The sequence below is a fragment of the Ochotona princeps genome, chromosome 5 (genome assembly GCF_030435755.1).
Source record: "Ochotona princeps isolate mOchPri1 chromosome 5, mOchPri1.hap1, whole genome shotgun sequence".
In the NCBI taxonomy this organism is placed as follows: Eukaryota; Metazoa; Chordata; class Mammalia; order Lagomorpha; family Ochotonidae; genus Ochotona; species Ochotona princeps.
The window spans coordinates 103,044,471-103,071,594 of NC_080836.1; the positions used below are offsets into that span (position 1 = coordinate 103,044,471).

The window sequence follows — 27,124 nt, forward strand, 5'->3', positions numbered from 1 at the left end:
TCCCCGGATCGCCTCCCCCCACTGGCTCGACGCGCCGACGTTCCGCGGCGCCTCGCACGACCGGAAGTGGCCGGGCCCGAGCCGGAGGGACCCGGCGGAACGGAAGTCCCTCGGAGAAACTGTGGCGACAGTGGCGGCGAGAGGATGAACAACAAGTTCGACGCGTGAGTGGCGCGTGGCCGTCGTCGGGGGTCCCTTCCCCGCAACCGTCCCCTCACGCCCGCGCCCCGCTCCCCGCCAGGGCAGGGGGCGGCGCCGACTCTGGTTCTGAGGGGCGTTGCGGCTGTGGCTGCACCCGCACCCGGCTGGGCCGGCGGAGCGGAGCGGGGTGCGCTGTGCCGGGTGCGGGGGACCCCGGGCGCACCCCGCTCCGACCCACCGCCCGGGGCTCCGGAAGGAGGAGGCTTGCGGGAGGCCCGCCCCGGGGGCGTTTGCGGGTGGTCCGCACGCGCCGCGTGGAACGTGGGGGTCACCGCGTCCCCCCCAGAGTCGGGCAGGTGCCGGCGCGCGTGTGGCTCGCCTCGGGGGCGGGGGGCTTGCTCCGTGGCGGAATTGCCGGCCAGTTCCTGTACTCTTCCTGTTCCCTTCCTCCCCCTCCCGCAGCCTCTGATGCCTCCAACCCATTGGTTCTTGTGTTCTTACCTGTCTGTGGATAGTCTAGAAAAAAGAAAAAATGTATTCAAATCTCCGTAGTTCCAGGCCCACCGTTGCCATTTGTTGGCCCGGCGCCGCGGCCCTACAGCACGGCCGTGGTGGGTCCCAGGGAGGGCTGGGTGGGCGCAACGCGGCAGGTCCCACTCCGCGTAATGGGTTCGGGGGAACTTGCGTGGATTTTCAGAGTGAGGTGGTGGCAGTGGAGAGCGGAGACACGGTTCATAAGCGACCCGGTGCTGCTTGGAGAGTGTTTCCAACTGGCTAACACCGGCCTCGGTAGTCTTTTGGGACCTCTCAGACCCGCGGTTCAGCGGCTGGGAATTCATGCTGCTGACCTCGGTGGGTCCTCCGGCTCAGGCCGACCGGACCCTGGAGCCATGAGCCTGGTAATCCTGGGGCTGACTGGCGACTTGGCTGCTTGCAGGTGCTTTTCACAAGCCAACAGCTCTGCAGAAGGGGGCAGTATCTTGTTCAGAGGTGGGAACCGCGGTTCTCCGAGGTTAAGGCACAAGATGGACCATCCTGGGTTTGCTGTTGAACCCTGGTCCCAAGGCTTTGGGCCATCTTCTGCTGCTTTCGCAGGCCATAAGCAGGGAGCTGGATGGGAAGCGGGGCAGCTGGTCATCCACATGGGGTCCTGGCGCTTGAAGAGCGAGGAATAGCCAACTGAGCCATTGCACTGGGTCCAGCCCTGGTCATCATTTCTAGTGGTCAGCTCTTGCATGAGTGAGGATCTTTGAACATCTATCTTTAAGCTTTACAGGGGGAAAAAAAACAAGCTTGAAGACAGCACTTCTGAGCTGAGAGTTTTGCTTTTGTTGTTGCTGTTTTGGTCGTTCCTGAGTCTCTGGGCCCTGTGCTGGAGGGGGTCTCCCAGCGCCGGCTGGAGCAGAGCCTGGTGAAGCCATCTGACGGGCTCGGATGGAAGAGGAGCAAACACACACACACATCTGGCCAGCTTCCCTTTCACACACACACACACACACTCCACCACCCCATGAGGCCCACTTCCCTTTTCTGCGTGTCACTGAGCTCACTTTGGCTGCCGGGAAGAACAGCGAGTGGTGGGGTCTGGTGCGACTGCTCACTCGTCTAGCCCTGAGATGTGTTGGAGGCGCTGCTTTTCTGACTGTAAGACACTTGGTCGTCACATCTTGGTTTTCTCAGGACCAGGCATGACTTTGTCCCTGGTTGATACTGTTTACTTTTCGGTCTTCAGCGTAAGCTGTTATAAGCTGTTAGCGCAGTGTTAGGTGTTGTGGGAACCACTTTCATTAGGCACTCAGAGCTTGGATTTTAGAGGTCCATTCCTTGCCCAGATGGCCATTTAACCCACTGTCCCACCAAAAGGGGTTGGTCTTGTTCAGGGTGAGAAGACTTCTGGGCAGAGCTTGATGAGCAGAGTCAGGTGCCTCTTGGTCTGCGCGGCCTGCGGATTGCCCATTGCTCCTCCCGGATCTGTGGCATGGTTTTCCAGCCTGCGTTGTGTTTTGGCTTCAGCCCAGTTTCTAGCTGGGAAGAGTCACTGCTGGCAAGCAGGTTCCCGGTGTGATGGGGCCGGGGCGTCAGGAAGCAGAATGGTTGGTTAGTGCCACACTGGAGAGCTCTGAGCCCTACATGAAGTCCCTGAGGAGCCTGGTGGTGGCAGGAAGTGTGGCCCAGGGATGGCAGTAACGTTGTTTCTGCTCTGGTCATGTTTCCCATGACTCCCCATATCCTACTAGTGGTTAGCAGCAAAACAGCTAAAAAGAAGGGAGCTTGTAGCTGCTCCTGGGGCTGGGAGGATTGGGAGCGGACAGTGTCTGTGCTGTTCTCCAACTGAAATCTTTAAAAAAAAAACAGATTTATTTATTTTTATTACAAAGTCAGATATACAGAGAGGAGAGACAGAGAGGAAGATCTTCCGTCCGATGATTCACTCCCCAAGTGACTGCAACGGCCGGTGCTGTGCCGATCCGAAGCCAAGAACCAGGAACCTCTTCCGGGTCTCCCACGCGGGTGCAGGGTCACAAATCTTTGGGCTGTCCTTGACTGCCTTCCCAGGCCACAAGCAGGGAGCTGGATGGGAAGTGGAGCCGCCGGGATTAGAACCGGCGCCCATATGGGATCCCGGGGTGTTCAAGTGAGGACTTTAGCCACTAGGCCAAGCCGCCGGGCCCTTCAACTGAAATCTAAAGGAGAGAGCTAAGAAGACTGGTGGGCATCCTGGGGTGTGTACCCTGTGGGAGAGTTAGGCGCTGCCTTGGGCCTATGGTAGAAAAATGTGTGAGGTGTTCTGGGCAAAACAAACAAACAAACAAACAAAACTGGCTCTAAGAAGAAGAAGAGGGAACATCTCTAAGTCTAAAACTTGAGTAGGAAGCCGACTGGGCTCTTGGCTCTTTGCTCTTTGCTGAGGTGCCCACTTGCTCTGTCAGGCATGTTCTTTAAACCTTGCTAGCATGCTCGCAGTTTACGGACAAACTGAAGGGCCGTGGAAGTGTGGAAGAGCAGCTGGGCCAAATGCAGACACAGCTGAGGCCGTGCAGAGGAGGGCAGCCTCACCCAGCCTAACCTGTGAGAAGTTAGGAAATGTTTCCCAGAGAAACGGCCTCTAGCTGCACCCTGAAGGCCAAGGTGATGAGGGCTTCTGGGAGAGGTGGCTCAGGGAGTTGGCAGGACCAGGCTAGAGGGGAGCTGAGAGTCTCTGCACCTTGTAAGGCACAAGAGTGTGTGTCTTCCCCCTGGGGTGCGGGGCCGCACTGTGGTAGCCAGCACACGCAGTAGCTGCTGGGAAGTGCTGGTGGATTTCAGTCTGCATAACTTGTGTAGTAAGTAGAGTCCTTTCAAAGAGGAAACCAAATCAACTCGAGTAAAGGGGGAGGGAGTATCAGAGGTACAGGCAGTAGTTTCCTGGAAGTCCAGGGATGGTAGCAAGAGCTGCCCCACCCAACTCTCCTCTCCACTCTGTCCCCCATCTGTTTCTCTCTCTCTCTGGACTTTCTCTGATCTTTGGTTGTGGGTGCAATGCAGAGATAGGAATCTTTTTTAGTGAGACCGTGATATGGGTGATGCCCTCTAGTCCAATGCCCTTCCTGGTTGAATCTTGCCGAGGTGGGGACAGGGTGGTTCCTGGCACGGAATCTGTTCACCTGAGCATATCAGCAGTGGAGGCTATGAAATGGGCAGGGCAGGTGGCCCAACACATACCCATCTCATCCATTCTGATGGGTTCCTAAAATGTAATTAATCCAAAAAGACAAAGCAACACACGGAGCAGAGCGGAGAGATCTTCCATCTGCTGGTTCACTCCCCCAAATGCTAGAAGTAGCCAGACCTGGCCCAGGCTGAAGCCAACAACCCAGACCTCAGTGGGTCTCCCGGGAGCGTGGCAGGGAGCCCAGTCCTCGAGCATCCCCTGCTGCCTCGCAGGGCAGTGTGTGCGCCAGCAGGAATGTGGATCGAAAGAGGAGCAGGAGCTCCAGCCCAGCACTCGGATAGGGACCGGGTGCTTTCTGGGTGCTAGGTGCTGAGACTCAGGGGCAGAAAGAAATTGCAAACAGAAAACCCTCCACAGTGTGTCTGTATCTGGGTAGTATCTGAGTCAGAGTCGGAGCATTTGTGGTCCTCGAGAATTGCCCAGTTCCTGTTGTCTGCCTCTGGTCGTGGGTCCCGGAGGAGGCTTGGGAACAGACGTTGACCTCACCGTCTCTGAGCTCACCCTCCTGGTCTCTGTTTCTCCGGTCCTGGGGAGTTGGATTTGTGCCTGCAAGTCTTGGTTCACCATTCCTGAATGGCAGCCCTTGAAATACTCTGTACTTGTGAGACAACAACGCTAGCATTAATTCTTTCAGGTGTGCGGTTTTCCTTCTTACTGAACGTCCGCTCAGCATCCTGGGCTTCCTGTTAGGGCTGAGGTGTCGGTCAGGTTGAGGAGAACCGAGAGGCTGCCGTGGAAAGCCTGCTTCTCATGGCAGGAGCACTGTAGATGGCAGCAGTGGGGTGTCCGGGAATCAGGGTCCTCCGTTCCCTAGTACTCCACCCTCTCAGGTAAGGGAGTTGAGCGCCCTGAGGATCGAAGTCAGGCAGTCAGATGTGCATTTAGAAAGACCGCAGTGGCGGAGGGTATGCAGGAAGGAGGATGGATGGAGAGCGGTGAGGGGTGCGGGGGACGAGGGAGGTATGCCCTTGATCGGTGACATGTGACCTTGAGTTGAAGTGCCAAAGCAGTGTTTTAATGCAGAAGCTCTTCTCAGTGTTGACTATTTCTGCTGAAGGATCACTCTTGAAATGTCTGCCTTCAACAATCCCTTTAAATGCTGCTTTGGGTGGCTTCCTGCAGCTCTGGCTGTGCCTGGGAGGCAGCTCAGTCTGGTTAATCTTCCCGGTTTGCCCTTCATCGCTCCTTTTCTGGTCTCATCTCGCCTGTGTCTCGTGGCCTGCACTTGGAGTGAGTTCCATGGCAGGTGGCTCTGGGAGGTGAGCAGGGCTCTGCTTAGCTGTGCCTGACAGTGTCTGCCTTTCCATGCAGCTTGAAAGATGATGACAGTGGGGACCACGACCAGAATGAGGAAAACAGCGCACAGAAAGATGGTGAGAAGGAAAAGGCCGAGCGGGAGAAGGGCCAGGGCAGCAGCAAGCGGAAGGTGAGTTGGCTGCCCTTGCACTTGGGGCCTGTGAGCTCGTGGGATCTGCCTAGCTGGCAGGAGGCACCAGCTGGGGAGCACCTGACAGTGGTCATCTCAGGGACAGTCTGTGCTGCAGTCCACTGGCTAACGAGAGAGGGGAGAGACCAAGAAATGAGTCCGTTTTCTTCCTTGAAGTAAGAAGTAATCATTCGTTCACAGGCTGAAGGAAGAATTGCTCTCCAGGTCGGCATTTGTCGCTAGATGCTGGGGGCCACAGAACTGCAGTGGATTGTGGACCAAGAACTTGCATTTATTACTGACCCTGTGTGTGTGTGTGTGTGTGTGTGTGTGTGTACAGAGGATGCAACAGACACGGGTAGGCAGACGGTGATCTCTCCATTAACTCACTCCCCAAATGCCCGGAACAGCTGGGAGTTGGCCAGCATGAGGCTAGCAGCCAGGAACTTGGTGTAGGTGGCGGGAGCCCAGGCCCTTGAGGCATCCCTGCTGCCTCCCAGGGTCTGTCTCGGCCAGAGCTAGGTGGCGGTCCCAGGTGTGTGAGCAGGGGGTGTCGCCGGCTTCACCACCTGGGTAAGCACCTGTCCCCGGGCTTGTACTTGATGTTAGCAGTGTGCACAGTGGCAGCTGCTTCCGTTACAGCGCCAACTCGTTTGATCCTCTCAGCAACCGTGTGAGGTGGCAGTTGTTTTCCTCAACCTGCAAATAAGAAATTGAGATAGAAACAGTTGCAGCTGACCACTGGAGAGTGAGGAGGAGCATCATGGAGGAGGCAGCGGGTGGGTGTGCGTGAGGAGGTGACGTGGGAAGTTACAGAGGCCATAGCAGTGCTGAGAAGGGGCAGCGTCACCTGATCTAGGCTTGCCGAGCCTCTCTGGAAGTTGACTGTACACATGGACCTACAGGCGGGTGCTTGTAGCTGAGTTTGCGTGCTTTTTAGTTGTGGAGGGGGTTGAATGGTGGCACTGTGTCATACACTCCGGGGCTGACATGCCTTTCCTTCCTAGGCTGTCGTCCCTGGACCGGCAGAGCACCCCCTGCAGTACAACTACACTTTTTGGTACTCGCGGAGGACCCCCGGCCGGCCCACCAGCTCCCAGAGCTACGAGCAGAACATCAAGCAGATCGGAACCTTTGCTTCTGTGAGTGCAGAATGAGCGCAGGGGCGGGCCTCTGTGCGCGTGGCGTGGGCGCAGGGGCGGGCCTCTGTGCGCGTGGCGTGGGCGCGGGGACGGGCCTCTGTGAGCGTGGCGTGGGCGCGGGGGCGGGCCTCTGTGAGCGTGGCGTGGGCGCGGGGGCGGGCCTCTGTGAGCGTGGCGTGGGCGCGGGGACGGGCCTCTGTGAGCGTGGCGTGGGCGCGGGGACGGGCCTCTGTGAGCGTGGCGTGGGCGCGGGGGCGGACCTCTGTGAGGGTGGCGTGGGCGTGGGGGCGGGCCTTGTGGATCATCCAGCCTGGCTTGTGTCCTTCTACTCATTGTGCTTTCCCTGGCTGGCTGACCCAAGTCCCCAGGGTCAGATATGTTGGTTCTTAGATTTCTCATCGACACCCATAGTTAACATGTAGGTGTCAGGTATATGAGTTGTAGTACTGACCAGAAAGGCAGAATTTAAAAAGCACAGTTTTTCCTTTGTTTTTGAAGTAAGTTTGGAGTCCTTGTAATTAGCAGTGTCTTGGGGCACGTTGAGTTTTGTAGCACTTAGCTGCACCCAGCTGCATGGAGTTACATGGGGAGGCAGTGAGGCCCTCAAGTTGCCCGTGCATTTCAGAGCCCCCACACCCTTCGGGCTCTGTATGTCTGATATGCCATGAGCTTTTTTCCCATGTTTCCAAAAGAGATTGAGCTCCCTGGTCGCTGTTTTGGGGGCTGCAAGCTCATCACTGGCTGCCCTGTGCTCTGTGTCCCACCTCTAGGGGGGTTCAAGTGCAGGATCTGTGGTTTTCTAGAAACTGCTGAGGTTGATCACGTTTGAAATGCAGATACTGCAGAAGAATATTATAATAGACAGTGATCATTACAGTGAACTGGTAAGGAGGAAGGGTGCCAGGCATCGGCTGTTTATTTGTGTAATTTTCAGGCATGCCAACCCGATGAGTTCGGTGATCCTGCCCATGTTTTACCCTTGAGGACAGTGTAACTGAGATTAAATACCTGAAAAATAAATATTTATAAAGATTTGTTGATTTGTTTGAATGAGTTACAGAGAAGCAAGAAGAGTCAGACAAGGAAATTCTCCCGCTACTGGTTTGCTCCCCAGATGGCCACAATGGCCAGGGCTGGGCCATATCCAAACTAGGAGATTTTTCTAGGTCTCTGTGAGTGCCAGAGGCCCAAGCACTTGGGCAAAATTTCTTCTGCATTTTCAGTGCATTAGCAAGAAGCTGGATGAGAAGCAGAGCAGCCAGGACATGAACCCTGACCCGTGTGGGATGTTGGCATTGCGGGCCTTGGCTTTCCTCGCTGTACCACAGCACCAGTCCTAGGGAGCCAGTAGCGAGTGAACCTCAGGCTGGGTTGTCAGAGCTGAAAGCAATGGGCAGCAGTGCACCGTTGTTTATGACACTTCAGAGAAAGCCTGTTTATCAGTGTGAGGGCAGCTGGGACCGCCCCAGCTGTAGGCTGCCAGCTCAGCGCTGTGCTGCTGTCACGCTCACAATAAGCAGGGGCCCTGGTCACCAGTTACAGCTGTCTGTATGATCTAGCGGTACAGCAGGAGAAGCATGGCACATCCCAGCAAGTGGAGCCACCTTGGAGGACGTGGGTTTAGCATTAAACTTGAAGAATTTGAACAGATGAGAAATTCTTGGCCAAGGGAATGGTAGAATGTGCCGGAGTCCAGCTCCAGCTGAGTCCGGAACTCGGGAAGGGTGCGTGGATGAGGCGTGAAGAGAGAAAGAAAGGAGACAGACCACCAGGATTCCTTGATTGTAGTGGACAAAGCGAGAAAGCTGTCCGCTTTATTTATACAGAAGCAGTACAAAGTTTTTTTCTTAGGGGCATATTGACATAGCTTCAGGGGGGCACAATTTACAACTTTTTGAGAAATGATTGAGGAAGGTTTCCACATTCCTTGCTTATCTTGGCTTGCCAGTCTTCATCTGCTCTCCTCAGGTCTGGGCTATAACCTAGGCGTCATCTGTGTCAACCAGACCCCTACCTTGAATTACGTATGAGTTAAAAGGACTGGGGCCTTGGTCTATGGGGATCGGGGTTATTGACATTAGTTGGCCATAGGTCTGTAAGCTCACACAGTTTGTTAACCAAACAAGTAAAGCAAGGGTAAAAACGGCGGAAAGAATTGCAGTTAGCAATGAGCTAAGTTACTCTATTTAAGTTTCAACTCTACAATGGATGAGTGAGTGTTTCCAAAGACAATTCTACAAATTGTTTCAGTATTAGACAAGGCATTATCCATTCCAACGTTGCAACCAAGAGTTTCTCAGTAGACAACACATCTTATGCAGTAATACACTCCTAATACAATTCTTATTCAACTTATCTATCACTAAGTGGGAGAAATACATCAAGAGAGAAAAAACATGAAGATCTAAGACAAAAAGTTATAAACATTACATTCCTCTACAACTGCAGGCTCTACAACTTCATAAGTGATCAAACAATAATCAAAAATATATCTTTATGATATTAGTAAAATCACCCTGTATTTCCTCTAGCTAAAAATTTATGAAAACAACTAAAACAACTACATTTTCTATATTCTAAAGAATTGCAAGGACAGGCTAACCTTTAAGACCACAGTAACTATATTTTCTGCCTTAGCAGGATAGGCTTCAGGGTTACAGTAGCTATATTCTTCGTCATAGCAGGATGGCCTTTAGGGTCACAGTAACTATATTCTTTGTCATAGCAGAATGACCTTTAGGGTCACAGTAACAGGATAACTTTTAGGGTTCCTCTTATCAAGCCATTCCCCAGAAAGCATGCTAAATATCTGGGCCAGATTTTATGACAATGGGTAAACAGCACAGACTTAATTATACTCCTGTGTGTAGTTAAAGGCCCACTCACCAGGACATCCTCAGTAACATTAACTCTTTTTTTTTTTTTTTTTTTTTTAATTTTATTTTAAATTCATTAATTACATTGTATTATGTGACACAGTTTCATAGGTACTGGGATTCTCCCCACCCCTCCCCAAACCCTCCCACCATGGTGGATTCCTCCACCTTGTTGCATAACCACAGCTCAAGTTCAGTTGAGATTCCCCCATTGCAAGCATATACCAAACATAGAGTCCAGCATCTTATTGTCTAGTCAAGTTCAACAGTAACATTAACTCTTAAGCTCACATTGGTTGTAAAAGCCATCTCACAGGGGCAGACAATGCCTCAATAGATTACAAAATTCTTAGTGGGGTGGTTGAGTGCCCATGCGAAGGGGAGTGAAAACTGCGTCAAGGTTGTCAGAGATGAACCCACTTAGCCCTGCTAAGCAGCTGGTAGCTCCCCGGGCCCTGCCGGTCAGGGAGCTGTTCTCTTCACACCTTCGTGTTATTCACACCTACTGCATGGACTCCATCAGAATGAAACTTGGGAGATGTGTGCTTCTGCTAGCGGTGAAGGCATCTCCCAGTGACGCTGGGCGTGGCAGTCACAGGGCCGTCCTGTGCTGTGCTCTGAGTGGCTGCCAAGGCACTTGGAAGGGCAGAGAAGCAGCTGGACCAAAAAGCACAGCCCCATTATGAATCCTGTTAAATTATTATAGAAAAAATATGAACCTTTCTACCATTTTAATTTTGCTCCTATAAAACAAACAAAAAAAGCATTATGAACGTATGAATTTACCCGGTTTGTGCAAGGTAGGCTTTCCTTTGAGCTTGTGTGTTAAAATTCAGCACCTTCCTGAGGTAACACTGCTTTGGGATTCACTGTGCCTAAGCTTACCAGTGCTTAAATCCACTATCCTATTGCTGGGTGCCTTAGAAAATGTCTCATGGTGTTAAATTGCCCACAGAGAAATAATTATATTGTGAAACATTATCAAATATAAAGTAGTATGTCCCAGTTTTTTTAATGATGCCCCCTACCACCACCATTATTTGAGGAAAGGTGTTCATACACTTTTTTTGAAGATTGATTTATTTGAAAGTGAGAGAGATTCCATTCTCTGGTTCACTCCCCAGATGGCTGCAGTTTCCAGGGCTGGACCAGACAAAGCCAGGGAGCAGGAGTTTCTTCTGGTCTTCCACTGGAACACTTGGGCCATTCTCTACTGCTTTCTGTGACACATGAGTACGGAGCACCTGGGACTCAGTCCGCTGCTCGTATGGGATGCCACTATCACAGGTGGTGGCTTTACTTGCTAGGTCACAATGACCCCTTTCCAGTGATTCTTTTTTTTTTTTTTTTTAATTTATTTATTTTTATTGAAAAGTCATATATAGAGAGAGGAGGAGAGACAGAGGGCAAGATCTTCCATCCAATGATTCACTCCCCAAGTGGCCTCAATAGCCAGAGCTGAGTCAGTCTGAAGCCAGGAGCTCTTCTGTGTCTCCCACGTGGGTGCAGGGTTCCAAGGCTTTGTGCCATCCTCCACTGCCTTCCCAGGCCACAAGCAGGGAGCTGGATGGGAAGCGAGGCTGCTGGGATTAGACCCAGCACCCATATGGGATCCCGGCTGTTCAAGGCGAGGACTTTAGCCAGTCGGCCACTATGCCGGCACCGCCCCACCCCCGCGTGATTCTTAATTCTGATATTTACCAACCTTTTGACGCGCTTGGAATCTGGGTGACTGGGAAAGCAGTCTGAGAATGGGAGCACTAGACTTGGGTTAAGGGGCTGGTCTGTGCTGATGCTGGACTCTGGGCTGGCGCGAGTTCTGCAGCTGTTTTCTCAGTGGTAAGATGAGGAAGTGTCACTGGGATGGTTTCTCACCTCCTTCTTGGACTATAAGCGTGTGTTTGATTTCAAGTAGGACTTTCAGAAGAAATCTTTTAACATTTACCAATGTTTCTTCAATGTGCTTACTTGAGCCTCTCATTCTTTGGATATGAGTGTAGGCTTTGGCTGTGGTGAGGTCAGAGGCCAAATTGTTAAAGCAGTTTTGTTTTTGGTTTTTTTTGTTTTGTCTGAAAGAGTGACAGATTTTCCACCACAGGTTCACTCTCCAAATGCCTGTGACGATGTAGCTGGGCCAGGCCAAACCTCAGAGCCAAAAACTTCATCTGGTTTTCCTACGTGAGCGTCAGTGGCCCAAGTGCTTGGGACATCTTCCTCTGCTCTCCCAAGCGCATTAACAGGGAGCTGGATTGGAAGTAGAGTAACCAAGACTCAACCCAAATGGCGGCTTAACTAGCAGTGCCAGCAGGTCTTGACTAGGGAGCTGGGGCTGATTGGTGCACTTTCTCGCCATTGTGTGGCCTCCACTTCCTGATTGACCTGAGCCCCTCTTGGTAGTGAGCGTCCTGCGTGTCTTCCGGCCGTGATGGCGTGAGCAAAGGCTTAGCTTACTGCTCGTGGTGTACATGTATGTACATGTGTGTCCTTACTCCAAGTCACTGCATGCAGGTAGATGATAAGCTGTGTCTAAGTTCACACAGCATGACTTCTGTATACCTACCCTGGAGAGGGCCTGGAGGCGGAGCTTTCCCCTGGCACAGGGGCACCACCACCTAGACAGGGCCAGGCCGTGCCCATGCCTGTGCTCAGGCACACCATTGGGGTATCATGCGGTGCTTCCTCTGGGTGGTGGCCGCTTCCGCTAATGGCCCTCTATTTTTTGCTTTCCTCTTAGGTGTCCTTTGGCTGGTCTGTCCTGAGGGGGTGTTCTCCACAGGTTACAGAGGACCAGGGAATAAACTCAGCTGTAATGATCAAAATGGGGCTCTCGTGTTGAGTACAGAAGCGTGCAAGGAGAGAGGAGTGCGCATCGGGTGTTCTGCCGAGTGGGAGGGTGGCTGGGGGAAGCGTGAGCTTCTAGTTGAGGCGGTTACAGCAAGGCCATCGTGTTTCGGTTTGGGCCATCGGATCTTCACAGCATGTTGGCAGCATGGTACAAAGTTGCTGATTGATGCTATCTGAGCTAAATGTGTTTTATCTTAGCTAAGTCTTTCTTGTCAGGGTGTTACAGCACAGCAGGTTAAGTTGCTGCTTGGGTTGCCTGCGTCTTGTGTCAGAGTGCCTAGTTCAGGTCCTAGTTGCTTCATGCTTCCAGCCTCTGGCCTGAGAGGCGGTGGATGATGGCTCCAGGCCTGGCCCTGACTTAATCCTAGCTGTTGTGAGCATTTGGAAGGTGACTCAACAGGTGAGAGGTATCTGTTCCTCCCTCTCTGTCACTCTGCCTTTTAAATAAATAAATAATTCTTGGAGAGGAGGGCAGAGGGGAGAAGAGAGGTGCTGTGGCATAGCAAGCTAAGCCTCTGCCTGTAATGCTAGCATCCGTTATGAGCACCAGTTCAAGTGCTGGATACTCCACTTCCAGTCCAACCTGCTAATGCACCTGTGAAAGCAACAGGCAATGTCCCAAGTGCTTGGGTCCACTTTCATGGGAGACCTAGAAGAAGCTCTTGGTCCCTAGTTTAGGGCTGCCCAACCCTGGCTGTTGTGGCCATTTGGGGAGTGAACTGGTGATAGAAGATTCTCTGTTATCTCCCCTCCTCTCTAATTCTGCCTTTCAAATAAAAATGAATGAATGGTCTTGCAGAATAAATAAATCTCGCTCCCCAAAAAAGATTGGGTGTGACAAGCTGTGTTCAGGCTGAGGCTGTGTGCCCCTCAAGGATTATGCTTCGAGGGTTTCCCCTCGTGCTGCAGCCTGGCCCTCTGCCAAAAGGGTAAGGGACTTCTGCAGCCTCAGTGGATGCGTGCAGACCACCCAGGCTGCACCTGCAGGCTCCCGTTTCTCACCCAGTATTCATGTTTGTGTGTTGCCAGTGTGAGGGTTTTCAGAAATACAACTGTCTGATGGCCTTTCCTGTAGCCTTCCTGCCCTCCCGCCCCAGGCCCGATGACAGTGTGTCCTTTAACAGGACCCAGAGGCTAGTGTCATCCTGCTCTGGTGTGAGCCTCCATTTTGGATACAGTGTGAGAAAAAGAAGCTATCTCTTCCCTTGTTTGGGCCTTCTCTGCAGGTGGAGCAGTTCTGGCGCTTCTATAGCCACATGGTGCGGCCTGGAGACCTGACAGGCCACAGTGACTTCCACCTCTTCAAAGAAGGCATTAAACCCATGTGGGAGGTGAGTGAACGCTGAGAGCCTTGGGCTGCCCTGGAGAAAAAGATTTTTTTCTTTGTTTCTTTGTTTTGCCCTGCCAAAGTTAGAAAGTATGTTGAGGTGTTCTCTCAGAGCCAGTTTAGGGCTTAGCTGAATCCTTGGAAGCTGTACTCCAGGTAAGGCCCAGGTGACATCATGTGTCTGAGTGGCTTTGGTGCAGGTGGCTTACAAAGATTCTTTGCTCTTATGGCGTTATTAACCCGCTGTGCCACAGCACCGACCCCCAGATGGAAGAGTCTGTCTCTCCCTGTCACTCGGTGAACAAACAAATCCTTTTCAAAATAAGCTTGCTTAAATCCATACCTGTTTTCTTTATAATATGCACCATCCGTGAACTTGTAAGCATTTGTTCATTAGAGAGGGAGGAATGAGGTCTTCCATCCACTGGGTCACTCCCCACATGGTTGGCCAGGCCAAAGCCAGCACCAGGAGCTCCACCTATGGCCCTGCATGTTGTTGGTGTCCCTGGGCCGTTGTGTACTGCCTTCCCAAGTGCATCAGCAGGAAGCTGGCTTGCCAGCAAAGGAGCAAGGACTCAGGCTTGAGCTCTGATGTGAGCCATGGCCAGCAGTTGCTTGACCCACTGCACCATTATCCTGGTCCCTCCATGAACTTTTTTTTTTTAATTGGAAAGGCAGGTGTACAGAAGAAAGTAGAAACAGAAAGATCTGTCTGCTGGTTCACTCCCCAGGTGGCCACAACGGCCAGGACTGAGCTGATCTGAAGCTGGAACCTTCTTTTGGGGCTCCCATGTGGGTGCAGGGTTGCCAAGGCTTTGGACCATGTTCTACTGCTTTCCCCTGCCACAAGCAGGGAGCTGGATGGGAAGTGGAACAGCCAGGATGCAAACCAGCATCCACATGGGATCCCAGGTGTGCAAGGCGAGGATTTTACCACTATCACACCAGGCCCCCTCCATGAACTTTCTGAAAGCCCCTCCTATACATGAGTTTCTGTTTGTTTTGTTTTTTTTTTTTTTTTTGACCAAAATAAACTTACATTTTAATGTTCAATTCCATTTTTTTTTAAGATTTATTTATTTTATTACAAAGTCAGATATACAGAAAGGAGGAGAGACAGAGAGGAAGATCTTCCATCTGATGATTCACTCCCCAAGTGACTGCAACGGCCGGTCCGAGGCCGGGAACCAGGAACCTCTTCCGGTTCTCCCACGCTGGTGCAGAGTCCCAAAGCATTGGGCCGTCCTCAACTGCTTTCCCAGGCCACAAGCAGGGAGCTGGATGGGAAGTGGAGCTGCCGGGATTAGAACCGGCGCCCATATGGGATCCTGGGGCGTTCAAGGCGAGGACTTCAGCCGCTAGGCTTTGCCGCCGGGTCCTCAATTCCATTTTCTGTGAATCTTGTGGAATATGCTCACATGGACCGAAGATTCTATTGTGTTTTTCTTTTTCCTTTTCTAGAATCCTACGACTGTTTTTTCAGTGTAGTTGAGTAACTGGAACGTAAGAAAACTTATTGGTATTCAAAGGATTCTTGAGTTGAGACTACCTTGATGTAAAAAAAACTGTGAGCCTGTTTACCCCTTAATACTTCCTGTTTTTCAGGATGATGCAAATAAAAATGGCGGCAAGTGGATCATTCGGCTGCGCAAGGGCTTGGCCTCCCGTTGCTGGGAGAACCTCATCCTGGCCATGCTGGGGGAGCAGTTTATGGTTGGGGAGGAGATCTGTGGGGCCGTAGTCTCTGTCCGCTTTCAGGTAAGCCCCCCACCCTGCTGCCTCGGGCTGCCCTCTTGCTCCCCCTCATTCCAGCTTCGCTCTGATGAGCATTTCTGTTCCCGCTGTTAGGAAGACATTATTTCAATATGGAACAAGACTGCCAGCGACCAAGCCACCACGGCCCGTATCCGGGACACGCTTCGGCGCGTGCTCAACCTACCTCCCAACACCATTATGGAATACAAAACTCACACCGACAGCATCAAGTACGTGCTGGGGGCTGGGGTCCGGGTCCCTGAGCTTAGCCACAGGTGCTCCGTAGCTGGGTCTGCAGAGTGTGGTGGTGTAGTAGATGGCTTGCAGAGAAGGGACAGAGCAGGCTCCCCAGCTCTTGTCGGCCAGGCTCGCCTGTGCCCCTCTCCTGAAAGGGCTTTGGAGCAGAGCAAGCTGCTCTGCCCAGCGCCCTGGCTGGCCTTTCTTGGTTCCTGCAGCAGTCTCGCCTGTTGTCTGCTAACACACTCTCCCTTGGAAGGCAACACTTCCCTTGCGTTGGCCCTGAGCTGGTCCTCTTCCCTGCCCACCCCTCACTCCACTTCTGCATGTCTTTGTGACCTGTTAGCTTCAGTCTGTTTCTTCTCCTGGAAAGTGATCTTTCAGAATGGCTACTCCATGCCTGGTTGTGTCAGCTGAGCGCAGAGATGCAGAGGCAGTGGGTAGCATGTGGAAAAGCAGGCTTGAAGGGGATGATTGGCTGTGGGGAGGAGGGGCTCTCCAGCCCCCTTGCCCCAGGAGAGCGGGGCTGTGGTGCCCAGGCCCCTCCTCCTGTGGTGGAGGGTCAGAGTGAGCCAGATTTTGGGCAGCAGCCAAGGGGGTGCAGGTGGGCTGTAGTAGGGACGCTCGGTCCTCCTACGGCCCGGAGCAGCCCGTGTCTTTGGAGTCAGTGTCCGCAGCTGTGAGGGGAGCACAGTGAGGCTGTGGGGAGGCCGAGTGAGTTTTCCTTACTAGCAGGTGCTCACAGGGAGAGGGTTCCCACAGGGCCAGCTGGTGGTGCTCTCACCGTCCTCATCACGAGTGGCAAGCCCAGTGCGTGTTCCACAGGTAGAACGGACCCTGTGGAGTCTCTTTCCCGTGCGGTCACAGATAATGCCTGAATAGGACTGGCTCAGACTAGCCACATGTCAGCTGTAACCAGGAGTGCTGACACACAAGTCCGTCCCTAATCCCGTGGCTGGGAGTGGCTCGTGCAGTCTGCCGTGGCCTGCTTGCTTGCCCTAGCTGACTTGTGTTGGTGCTTTTTCTTTAGGCAGATATGGCTGGCTCTGTTTCTGGGGTAGAAGCAGGTGTCTGCACAGGCTGGTGAGATGGGCACTTCTTCTGGGTGCCCCCAAATACCCTTGCCCCCTATACCAACTTTTCACCTGGATAGGAAAGGGAAAGCTCTCTTCTGTCCTCTCTTTCTTATAGCCTGAGGCAGAAATCATGTGCCAGCAAGGCCTTGCAGGCTGGGAGAGCTGTGGGCTCGGCCCCGATCAGCTAGGGCAGCCTGCTTCTCCGTGTGCGCCGAGGTCTGCCTCAGGTGCTCCAACCTGCAGCTGTAGGGACCAAAAAACCTCCCTTATACCCAGCTGCTGCCACTCCCCCCCACCTTCCCCTCTCTTCCTCTCCCAATGAGCCAACCTTTTGCACTTCCACTAGAATGCCAGGCAGGCTGGGCCCCCAAAGGCTCCTTTTTCAAAGCCTCTGGAAGCCGCGGTTGAACGTGCCATGACCCCTCTGGATGGCCCCGCCCTCGAAGCCGGCGTCCTCGGCGTCTCTTGTTCTGTTGGCCTGCTACTCGGAAGAGCCTTCTGTCCTGGACAAGAGGAGTTGGAAGCGCATTCTCTTTTAAGACCAGGCTGCCCCGCGGCAGCCACGACACCAGCTGAGATCACTTAATAAATGGTGCTAAACTAGCTTGTCTCCTGCTCTTGCTGTTTATGGTGCATCGGAGATGTGGCCTATCAAACGGCCTGCCACTGTTTTGAAGGAAAGCAGAAACTTCTCCGAGGAAGGCTGCCCAGTCTGGGGAGGCAGCGCGTTCTCCTAAGCCCACTGCATAGTGCCACACATGGGGTGTTGTGTCCCAGGACTGCTGAGGTCCGGCATGACGAGGTGACATCTAGCTCTCAGCGTCAGACCCCAGATTCTGGCCCGTGAACTGTGGCTCTGGTCAAGCCCTCCACGGACCAGCACAGAGGGAGTGCTAGTGGTGTGCAGCTGTGAAGTCTGGGAAGGTTGCAGAGGGCTGTCTTTGGTCTGTGCTTTGCTGGCTTGCGTCTACCTCTCCTTGAGAGCTCTCTTGCTTGGAGGTCAAGGCCTGTTTCCGTCTATGTGGCTGTGTGTATGTGTCTTCCTGGCTTTGTGCTAACGGGCTTTTCTCACTGGTGCCAGAGCTGCCTGAACCACCAGCTCTTTGCCAGCTTCCTCCCTTCTGCTTTCCTTCAGAGCTACTCATCTTCCTCTTTGAGCTGACCCTGCCTGTCCCCGGCGCATCTGCATGCAGACCAGGGTGCTGTCTCCTCCCGTGGCACTTGTCCCCAGGAAGGTGGGGAGCCTGGGCTTGACGCCCCGCGGCTCACCCCTTGCCTGCACGGAGGGTTTCCGCCAGCCTTATCAGCCTGCAGGTTTTCCGAGGAGCCGCCCCCGAAAGCATAAGTCAGTGGCCATGGCCGCTGCCTATGAGCCCCAGGACCATGGCCAAGGGTGTAAGGGGCCTTCTTGAGTAGCTGCTCCTCTTGGCAGTAGCGCCCTAGATGTGTACCTCCTTACTTGACCCAACTCCTCCTGGCCTGGGTCCCACATAACACACGTGGGAGCCATCGGGTTGGGGCTGGTTTGTTCATGCCAAGCTGGCTAAAGTGCCGAGGAGGCCCATTCTCTGCTGTGACCATTTGTCTAAAAGATTCTGGCTCTCTTCCCCCATGCCTTGAACTGGCAGGTTAGGTGCACTAACCTTGAGTTCAGTCGTTCTGGTCCTGCTCAGGCGGGGGCCTCACATTGCCTGCCAGAGTAGAAGAGAGCTGCCTGACCCAGACACCTGCCCCTCGCCGCAGGGGAGCCACAGTTAGAGGTGGCTCCACCTGACTCTGCTCGGCAGGCCCTGAGGGTTCCCAGGGAAAAGAGGACCAGGGGTTATGTTTGTGTTCCCACTGGGTGCTGGAGGTCAGAGCTTTTGGAAGTGGGGAGGAGGGCCATGGCCTGGGAGCGCAGGCCGGAGTCCCGTGTCCCTAGCGCCTGCCTGGGTTCTGGTTCAGTTTTCATGGCCTCTCTTGGCCTGTTTGCTTTGTACCCCTCCCTGAATCCCATGGATGATGGCCTTTCCTGATGCACCACAGATGACCTATGGGGCCCCAGGCTCCCCAAGGGGGATGTGAGCCTCTGCCAGCGTGTACGGCTTGCACCTCAGAAGCAGGAAGCTGCTTACACAGAGTTCTTGTTAGGTCAGAGCTCCTTTGATCCCTGCAGGCATCAGGTGATCGATCACAGTATGACGAGAAATGTCATGGCCCAGTCGAAATCAGGAGACCTCCGGGACATGGCTGGGCTCAGAGCCACCTACAGCAGCCCTACCTGGTGTGTGGCAAGCCCTCACGGGGCAGTTGTCCTGACCCTCTCTGTCCCTAGCCAGAGCCCACTTCCCGGAGTGGCTGTGCTGCTGCAGACACCTGGCCAGTCATATCTGCAGGGCAAGTGGAGGGCAGGCGACATCTCTGCTTGGGTAGTCCAGCGGAGAGACTAGTCAAGCCTGTGGACTTTGCTGCCCATGCCAGAGACCACTGCAGTTCAACACCAAATGTCAGCTTACAGAGGGACCACAGCTGTCCTCCTAGGTCACCCCGGCTGGGCTGACTTGGTGACACATGCCAGTACTCCGATGCTCTGGGGATGGGAGTGGCAGGCCGTGTCCCTGGCGGGCTTTGGGCAGGGCTGGCGGGAACACAGGATGCAGATGGAGACCTCTGCTCTCAGAACTTGTTTTTTGGTAAGTGCAGGAGGCAAGACTGGTTTGAAAAGGCCCTTTGTGACTTTTAATTTCAATCTGTAGAGTCCCCCTAGGTGACAGGAATCTAAGTCACATAATACTTTTTACACTTGGCTTGTTCATTCTTTACTTTTGAAAGAAGATAGTTTTAACATTGCTTAATGCCTCTGGGATGTCAGGTAAAGAATAGCTGGAACCTTCACCGTTCGCCTTAGGCTGTTGGACACAGCCACACTGCTGGCCTGCAGGCACCAGCATGACTGTGTCAAGGACTGTGGCCAGCTATTTTGCTTCCACTAGATTATGTGAGGAAACCCAGATTCTTCACATTGATGTTTAGCAGTGAAAATGCTTAGGAAGAGTCGGAGGGATTAGTGAAATCGCATGTCTGAATTCCTTCGGGTTCTCAGCTTGGCAGCGCTGTTTGGTGTGGTGTGGTTGTGGGTCAAAGAGACGAAGCGCGACACAGCCATGAGATTTCCTGTTGACACGTACATTGTTTAAAACAGAATCTTAAGTCCTGGTGGTAGGAGGAGCGAGGGCTTGGCCCGGGTCGTCGGCCGTGCGTTGATTCAGCCTGAAGAGGGAAGCTGCCTTCCGTCATCCCTTGTGAACTGCTGGAGGCCGTCCCATCTTCATCTCTGCAGGAATGGGCTGTGGAATGGGTAGCTCTCTCTGAAAGTTGACAGAGCCTGGCATGACTGTGAGGCAGGCTTGCATTTTTTCCTCGGTCTCTTAGCACATGCCAATGGTGTGAGTCTTCCTGGGAAGGAACCAGAAATTGCAAATCTCTCTTGTTGCAAGACATGGATCGTTCACCTGGAACTGCTGCGGTTGAAAAGAGGCGAATGCATATGCCTAGAAGAATGGATACATGTGCCGCGGTGACACCTGGCACCCTGGACACACGTCACCATATTAAGCCAAGAGCCAGAATGAGTGGCGATGTTACACGTAATCCCAGGGAACTCTGGGGCTGAGAACTGACTTGGCCAGAAAGCTAGGGGAGGAGCTCGGCTGAAGAAATCTGATTGAGGGCGATCTCTGTCCACTCCTCTTGCCTTGATGGCTGCTGTCGTACCTGCTGTTCCCCTTCCAGGCACACGCTCAGCCCTTCTCTGCCCCAGGTTCCAAGCCAACTTGGTCAGCGAGACGTGCTCGGAGTATTGTCCTGCACAGCTCAGATGGTTAGTTCATACTGACGCAGGCGTCTTCCGGAGCAGGAGGGAGCCATGCACCTGGGCCAGGGCTTTAGGAGGATTAGAAGGTTGGAGGTGCAGAAGCAGAGAAAGCGCTCTGGCTTTCTCTTTCAGCCTCTCATCTTCTGCTACTGTAGGCAGTTCAGCCTTTTTCCTCAACGTGTGGCCTGGGGGTACCAGTGGCCCCCAAGGGCTCCCAGGGAGGCAGGGGTACGCTTGTGCTTCACCACAGCACACTGGGGGTGCTTGCAGTGACGGCTCCCACCTGCTGGTTCCCCCGCAATCTTGAGGAGAAACACGTCCTTGAGGGAGTAGCGAGGGCCAGAGAGGTATCTGCTGCCCCTACTTGTGGCCCCACTGCAGCCCCCAGGACACCTCAAGTGGGAAGTGGGGGTCTGGGTCTGCACTCTGTTTGATCTGAATGTGCTGTTGTGTTTTTTTTTTTTTTTTGTCTCTGGTTTGCCAGGGCCTGGGAGGAGTTTCATGGCCTGGTGAACAGCAGCGGCCGCTGATCGGACGCTTCCCCTCTGTCTCTCACACTCAGGGTAGGGCCTTGTCTATCTTCTCCATAACCCCATGGCATACCTCCTCTTCCCAAGGGGATGCCCTGTCCCATTTGTCCGGCTCTGGCCTCTGCCAACTCAGGAGTCCCAAACCACTGGGTCTTACGTCTCTGTGTGACACCTGGACAGGCCACGTTCCCTCCTGTGTCTGTGTGCCCATCTGGAAAACCAGCTCTGCGGCCTACTCCATGCTGGTGCACCAAGATGGGCAGAGGGCCATAGTCCTCATCTCTCACACGTGGCTGGTGCAGAGCCACCTGCCCAGGTGCTGGGCTAACAGGGTGGGTCCGTGGGCTCTGGTGTGGTTTGGGTGCGAGCTCTGGCTCTTGCCCAGTGGTGCCAGGTGTGAGCCATGATGAAGCAGTTCAGGATTTTAGCAATGACAGTGCCTGGGTAGAGTTCAGGGCCATGTTCAAGTGGTCGCAGACTTGGCGGTCAGTAGACCAGCAGTCGCTGAACAGCAGGAAGGGCACAGAAATGTCAAAGGCTGGGTAGCTGTAGCTTTCCCATCAGGAACATGTACTTCGCAACTAAGAGGGGGCAGCTGGTAGCTGGGTGTTCAGGTTCCAGAAGAATCTGAAGAGCAGCCACTGAGCCCGTGCCTACAGTGGTGCCCCTGGGGCTTGTTTTTTAGTGGGCTGAGTCCCTTAGTGCAGATTGGGCTTGAGGTGGTAATCCAGACTTTATACATTGCCATTTTAGAAACTAACTTCTTAGAGTACAGGCAGCACAGGGTTCCAGCAGAGGGGGAATCCGTGGGTAGAGGAGCAGTGATTGGCTCGCTAGGGCAGTGTTGGACAGAGAGACCTGGAGAGGCCTGAGGCTGTAGTGGATTGTGGTAAGAGTCGCAGCCTGTTTTATTCTGGGCTGTAAGTATTCTTAAACTGGGCCAAGCAGGGCTTGTTACCTTCTCATGGCAGTGTTGGCACCTTCATGTCCATCAGAGGTGCCTTTTGAGATGGAGGGCCTCCTGAGTCCACAGGGCTCCCCTGCCCACATGTCTAGTCCCCCAGGAAGGATGCCATGGGATGGCTTAGGAAGGCACGTATATGTGTCATTGCCACTTGATAGCCTCTTGGGTTTTCTTTATGTCATTGCACATGACTGTTGGCATCTTGTGTCATCTGACATCCGTCACACATGGCTGTTGCTCTTCGACACGTTGGCCCCAGGCAGCTGCCAGGGGAGGGGTCTGGCCAGCATGCCCAGGAGGGGGCTCCCGTGAGAGCCCTGTGCCTGCAGGGAGTACAGGTGATCTCAGCAGCAGACAGTACACTGAGCTCGCTCCACTGACTACAGAGGGTCTGTAGTTTCCTGAGCTGCAGGGAGGGGGCCAGCCAGAACGGTCTGGGCAGAGCAGCTGGGAGCTCTCTGCCAGGGCCTCTCCAGGCTGGGCTGGTCACCGGCACAGTGGCAGGCCAGTCCCTGGCAAGCAAGGGCAGGTGTTCTATAAGACCACCCCTGCCCCTCTGCCATCACTTCTGGTGTCCCTCTGCCCTCCGGCGTGGCTTCTGGAACCGACACTGGTGTTTTTTTGTGCAAGTCCAGAGGTAGCACCAGGATGCATGGCAGGAGGCCACACGGGGAGCTAGCTGGGGTGTGCAGCTGGAGCCAGTTTGGACAGGGCCTACTGCCCCTTGGGAGACCTTGCCTGCCCAGGGAGGCCAGTGGAGAAAGAATGATTTTGTCCTCTTCCTGTACTGTGGGGCTCTGGCTTCTGCGCCTGCCCAGCCCTGTGCCATGTGGCCAAAGGACACACACTGTGGGCTGTAATTAGTTTCCTTAAAAAAAAAAAAAAAACGGAAGCCCATTTTAGAAAATGTCTTGTGGCCTCTGCCACTCACTTCCTGTGTCTATTCTTCCCCCTGCCCCACCCCCATGGCACTTGGGCCATCCTCCACCACCTTCCCAGGTACGTCAACAGGGAGCTGTATGACATGCAGAACAGCCAGGACTTGAACTGGCCCTCTGATGCGGGGTGCCTGCATCACATGTTACAGTGTAACCATGGTGTCACAATGCCAGGCTTGGCATTGGCAGCAGGCACAGACCCCCCTGAGCCCCACACCCCCCTTTATTCCATTTTCCCCAACTGGGATACCTGGCATCTCCCAACCTTTCCCTAAGTCTGCTCCTCCCCCTTCTCCATGTTGCCAGTGGGCATTAGGGTGAGAAGACTTAGGTTTGCTGATTATAGAGAAATCTGTAAGAAGGAAAAACCTAAACAAATGTTAAAGGCCTGGATGGACACGGGAGCTGTAACTGCCAGTGCCCCGGAGAGTTGGTGCAACTGGAACTCTTCACAAGGATGAGCTGAGCTGCTGACGGCAATGACAGAACCCCCTAAGAGTGGGTCCCCTGCTCCCAGAGTGCATGGCGCTCCCACAGGCAGGAGCTCTCTGACCCGCTTCCCTGCCCTGCTCTGCTGCCAGTTTCTGCACTCCAATGTGGGCACAGGGGAGTGTTGCGGGGGCCAGGAACAGAGTGGACATGGTGGACAGGGTGGCTCATCTGCAGGAAACTTAGGAATAATGTCCAGAGGTGCTTGTGTTCTTCCTGCAGTGGTGTGGGTCTGCTGTGGGCCCCCTGGGGATCCGCAGAGGGGTGATTGTGCTGTTGCCTTTTTAGAAGGAGCATCGCCTGGTGAGCTCCGTGTTCGGCTTTCAGCGGGGTTGGTGGGCGATAGTTGAGGTGCGGGGGCAGCGCTTGTAGTGAGCCCCAAGTGGATGTGTGTGTGTCAGTTACAAAGTACTGGGGCCCTCTTCAAGGGTGCAGGTGACACTGGTTCTGCCCCTCTGGGCAGAGGGGCTGTTAGTTGTCCCTATCAGCCTGCCCCATCGTGCACATTGCTGACAGCCAGTGGTGACAGCCGACTGGCTTCCCATTGCCACTGCTGGGCTTTGCCCTGCACCAATTGCAATATGCCCAGTTCATTGTAACAGTCTTAGAATGGGCTCGTTGAAGGCCACAGCTAGTGATGCATCCCTCGGAAATCACAGGGAAGTACTGACTCCCGAAGCCAGCATAAGGAGAATTTCTCTTTCCAACATTTTTAACAAATTCAGGGTTTGAGCACCGGGCCTAGGCAGCAGCTGGTGGTCTCAGCCCACACCCATGGCCACCCACATCCCGTGTTGGAGTGGTGGGGTTCGAGACCTGGTTCCTGATTCCGGCTTCCTGCTAAATGTGTCCCCTGGTGGGCAGCAAGTACTGACACAGGGACTTGTCCCTGCCTCCTCTGTAGGAAGCTGAATTGAGTTCCTGGCTGCTGGTTTCAGCCTGGCCCGGCCCTGGTTGGTGTGGGTATTTAAGAAATGAGCCGAAAAACATAGATCTCTGTTTCTGCCTCTTGCAAGGGAATTAAGTACATTTTCATAAGTGAAATATATGTTCTTGTAAGTGAAGCCCTGCCAGTTCTAAGATTTTGAGACTCTTATGGTAAGGAGACCTGCCAGTTGCCAGTACAATACACCCTTGGATTTCCGGTGTGGGACAGACAGTTCCTGCAGGGTAGCAGGGCCACACCTGAATCAACAGCTGTGCATGCGCTTGCGAAATGAGAGCGAAGGGCATCTCCTGGCATCACCTTTCCTTCTAAAAGCAGCTCTGCATTTTAAACTAAGAATGTGTGTCCATTCGGTTAGCTGGGGAGGTGGGAGGGCTGGGCTCCTGTAATCCAGTCATGTGGTTGATTTGAAGTTGAGGCGAGGGAGACTCCTCATCTGCCATCCCCACCTGCCCAGTTCCCACTGTGCCCTGGCCTCATGTGACCACCGGAGTCAGGTTCTCGTGTAGTCTGATTTCAGAGTTTTCTTAACCCAGACACCAGCAGCTAGGAGTGGGGCTGTGCGTCCCCCGCCCTTCCACCTGTGCACCTGGGGTTACCGGTGCTCGGCCGTCTGCATTCAGTAGCGAGCTCTCCTGTGCATTTGTGCTGCCCAGTGAGTGCCCGTGTTGTGTGATTGGACTCCCATGGCCTGGTTTCTGGTCTTCTGCTGTCCTGGCCAGCTGGCCGCCAGGAGCCTGGGAGGTGGGCTGCTGTAGATGGGAGCAGGCAGGAAGTTCCAGGGTGTGCTGAGAGGGGGAATGGGCGCGGTGCCCCATGCATGCGTGACTGGCAAGATGATCCCTGTATTGAATGCTCTGTTTTCTCCCATTCTTTTTTTCTTTCAGGGACAATTCAAGCTTTCGAAATACAAAAATCACATTGTGAAAATACCCGAGCTGACAATAATCCCTTTCTATCTGTGTGTGGGAGTCCGAAAAGGAGGGACACCTCCAGCTGGCCCTTCCTCCTGCCCACGGAAGGGATGGCCAAGCCCCGTGCTCCTGTTTTGCATTCCTGCCTGGAGGCCGGAGTTTGCTCGACACCCTCCCGCTCGCTGACTTTAGACAGCAGGAAAACGGAGCCGGGGACTTTGTATTAGACGGTTGTTGGGGGGGGGAGTTCAGCCTTTGGTTTCGCTGTGTGCCGCCCAGGTGCCCGAGGACACCCCACCGCCGTGCACGCACGTCTGCTGCTGTCTGGAGGCCGCTGTGAGCGTGCCTGCAGGCCAGAGCCCCGTGGGAGTTAGCAGTATTACGAGTGTCTGCACCCAGGAGAGGCCCAGAGTCGCTGTGAAGGTCCTCTTCTAGCTTGGCCATTAAATTATTGGGACATTTTGGTTTCTTCTTGCCCCTCTTCCCCTAAGTCCACCACAATCTGGAAACGCGTTGTGGATGCGATGGCTGTCTGGGATTGCTTCATCCACCACCCACTGCCCTTCAGTCTTCCCTGCTGCGCGACACTCTCCTTGGGCACTGCCTCGCGTAGACCCGGAACCCGGCGGGCATCTGGGCTCCTTGGGGCGGCGCTCAGGCTGGGCCATGGTCCTGCAGACTGGAGCTGGAAGGCCACACGGGATCGCCTGCAGGGTTTGGAGCCGAGCACATTTGAGCGGGGCCTGGTGCCAAGCCGGCCCTTCACTAAGGAGGCGAGCAGAAGCCGAGTCAGTGAACGCCCGTGGTCGATAGTCAGTAGTCCCGAAACGGAGCACTGCCTGTCTGCAGTTGGAAAACCCTGCTTGCAGTCTGTGTCACCTGGCTGCGTGGTGGCACACTGCCGGCTTCACCAACAGCCCCTCGCTCAGCACGCAGCTACGTGGCTCTGGAGGACTGAGCCCAGGAGGCCCAGAGTGTCAGTGGTGGGCCCGGGTCCTAAGCAGCCTGCAGGCGACACTGGGGGATGCGGCCCTTGGGAGGGCATCACAGTACCTTAAATCAAGGCCCCTCTGTAAAGCACATTGAGAAGGCCAGGGGGACAGAAATCCGTCACAAGTGAGGCACATTTCCTTGGTATATTTATATGAGCCCCTTCCTGTCTGCCAATCCCTGAGTACCCCAAGTTCCCTGCTTGCGGCTGCTCCTTCCTGCAGGTGCAGTACACCAGGGCCCCACAGGAACTTGGACAGTGGAGCAGGCTGGGTAATGACTGCGGCTCACGAACCGAGCATTCCAGCATCCTGGTTACACGGATGGAGACGCCACACCAGCTGCAGGGGGAGCAGGGGCTGCCCTGAGGCCTTTGCTTCCCACCTGGGCCTGAACTTAGACTTGCCATGGGAATTCCAAAGAACACTGCCATTGGGATTTGCCCCCTTGTGGGCAGCCGCCCAATTGCGGTATGTGTGTGGGGGCTGGGGTGTGCACTTTGGCCATAGATGTGTGGTTTTGGTTTTTTTGTTGTTTTGTTTTTTGTCCCATTTGTTCAGATTTTTGGGTTTCTTAGGTCTTCCATCCTCTCTGCTGCTGTCACGTTCAGCGGTTACCCTTCCTGGCAGGTGCCCGTGCCCCAGTGCTGGTTCAAGCAGGAGGTCATGCCTGTCACTGTCTCCGCCCAGTGTGCTCCCAGATGCCCGCCTGGCTGCTGCACTGAGTGATGTGTCCACACCACTCACTTTTTCCAGCTGGCTTTCCTTCATTTTGACTCTGTGGGCTCTGAGATGCCAAGCTGCGGTTATGGCTGCAGTCTTCCTGTGCTGACAGGAAGGTGGGCTCTGCCAGGGCCCTGGGACGGAGCTCGGTGTGGTGGGTTGCACATGGGCAGGGCTGTCCCCCACCCCGCCTCAGGCCCCTGGCTGGGTCTGTTCTTTGCACCTGGACCTTGCTCCATTCC

The 27,124-nt window shown here is 54.1% G+C and overlaps 1 protein-coding gene across 3 annotated transcripts; it reads left to right on the forward strand.

The window, feature by feature from the left end:
* The first annotated feature begins 39 nt into the window (after nt 1–39).
* Nucleotides 40–25,699, forward strand: EIF4E2 (eukaryotic translation initiation factor 4E family member 2). Of its 3 annotated transcripts, none has more exons than XM_004576727.2 (7): nt 40–164; nt 5,165–5,279; nt 6,287–6,421; nt 13,368–13,472; nt 15,074–15,226; nt 15,317–15,453; nt 25,144–25,699. In XM_004576727.2, exons 1-7 carry the CDS (start codon nt 145–147, stop codon nt 25,181–25,183), a joined length of 705 nt encoding a protein of 234 aa, XP_004576784.1. In that variant the 5' UTR covers nt 40–144; the 3' UTR covers nt 25,184–25,699. The 3 variants fall into 3 exon arrangements, with proteins under 3 accessions (XP_004576784.1, XP_012780826.1, XP_004576783.1); XM_012925372.2 differs by lacking the exon at nt 25,144–25,699 and adding an exon at nt 20,874–21,001; XM_004576726.4 differs by lacking the exon at nt 25,144–25,699 and adding an exon at nt 16,883–17,139.
* Nucleotides 25,700–27,124: the final 1,425 nt, after the last annotated feature.

Bases quoted from the DNA above. Each gene is read 5' to 3' on its own strand.
- EIF4E2 (XM_004576726.4), top strand. From the start codon at position 145: ATGAACAACAAGTTCGACGC. The intron at 6,422-13,367 runs GTGAGTGCAGAA...CCTTCTCTGCAG, and splicing joins AGATCGGAACCTTTGCTTCT to GTGGAGCAGTTCTGGCGCTT. The intron at 15,454-16,882 runs GTACGTGCTGGG...CACTTCCACTAG, and splicing joins ACTCACACCGACAGCATCAA to AATGCCAGGCAGGCTGGGCC.